The sequence below is a fragment of the Octopus bimaculoides genome, chromosome 11 (assembly GCF_001194135.2).
Source record: "Octopus bimaculoides isolate UCB-OBI-ISO-001 chromosome 11, ASM119413v2, whole genome shotgun sequence".
NCBI lineage: Eukaryota > Metazoa > Mollusca > Cephalopoda > Octopoda > Octopodidae > Octopus > Octopus bimaculoides.
In genome coordinates, this window is record NC_068991.1 from 21,044,798 (window position 1) to 21,046,225 (window position 1,428).

The 1,428-nt window shown below is 36.9% G+C and overlaps 1 protein-coding gene across 5 annotated transcripts in view; it reads left to right on the top strand.

Annotated features, from left to right (window-relative positions):
- LOC106869267 (solute carrier family 22 member 4) overlaps positions 1-1,428 on the top strand; it is a 27,179-nt gene that overhangs the window by 7,999 nt on the left and 17,752 nt on the right. For all 5 annotated transcript variants that reach the window (XM_052971572.1, XM_052971573.1, XM_014914958.2 and 2 more), the window contains exon 5: positions 409-744. In XM_052971572.1, the coding sequence (XP_052827532.1) occupies positions 409-744 (336 nt within the window). The remainder of the gene's footprint in view (positions 1-408; positions 745-1,428) is intronic.

The window sequence follows — 1,428 nt, forward strand, 5'->3', positions numbered from 1 at the left end:
ACACACATATATATATATATATGACCTCCCCTGTTCGAAGGTTATAAAGGACACAGGTTTCGTGTGTCACATAGCTAGCTAGAGGCGATGGCTTCTTGGAGCTAATTCACGGCAGCTTTCGTCCTAATTTTGGGACTGCCATGTTGGCTTGGCGATAACTATTAATTTCCAGTACCGCTGCCGTAGTCTCCTTTAGAGAGACTTAGAAATATTAATAACTCTATATATATATATATATATATATATATATATACGCATGCACGCACACACACACACACATATGCACACATACACGCACACACACACAAACAGAGACAGAGAGACAGACACACATATACATACACGCACATTATTCTCGCAGATCTCAACTGATATTTATCTTGTATTTGTCTCTCTTTATTGTTGCAGTTTTTTAAAGGAATCTCTCCGATGGCTGTTTGCTAATTCGAAAGTAAAAGCAGCTGAGAAGATAGTCAAAAAAGCAGCTAAACAAAACAGAGTTGACTTCGACAAAGTATGGAGAATAACTCTCACGGATTCCTCACGACCAGCAACTGATGGTCACGTGAACGAGACAAGTCTTGAGTGCCGAAATAGTAAGCCACATACTGAAATAGATGGAAAAATTGTTGCTGACCAATCACAAATACAAACGGGAAAAGGAACCTCACACTTTGTGAAATTGCTTGCCATTTTCAAATCATCCTACCTTAGGAAAATTACCATCATTATATCTATAGAAATGTAAGTTTCAACGTATAGTTGTTGATATTGATGTAATAACAACTATAGATCTTTCAGAAGAACGTCAGTTTTGTTGAAGTAGTTTAAATTGTATTCCAGTATTTGAAAACAAACACAATAGCTGCGAATTTACGTGTAGGAGGTTACTCTTTCAAAACACTGTGTCTTAAAACAGCCGAGAGTCGTGGACAGATGAGATAACTTACCTCAGATCTCATCCAGGAGTGATAGACACCGATGTTTTGTCATTTTTGTGGCTTATCAACATTATGTACTCGAACCGAATCCAAAGTGAATCACACTGCCAGTCCACGACTTATATGCACCAACGTGCTGGTATGCCCGAGCAATGCATACGTTAAAAAGAAATTCAGGCATGAAGCAGAAGCAACGCTAGTGTAATGATATTATCGAACACGTACTTAACATATATGCGTTGTGTTTATTACACCAGCGCTGCTTCTATTTCATATTTGATCTATCTATCTATCTATCTATCTATCTATCTATCTATCTATCTATCTATCTATCTATCTATTCTATTCTATGTTTCTATGTATGTATATATGTAAATATGTATGTATGCATACCCGCGCATGTGTGTATGAATGTGTGCGTGCGTATATATATATATATATATATATATATATGTGTGTGTGTGTGTGTGTGTGTGTGTGTGTGTGT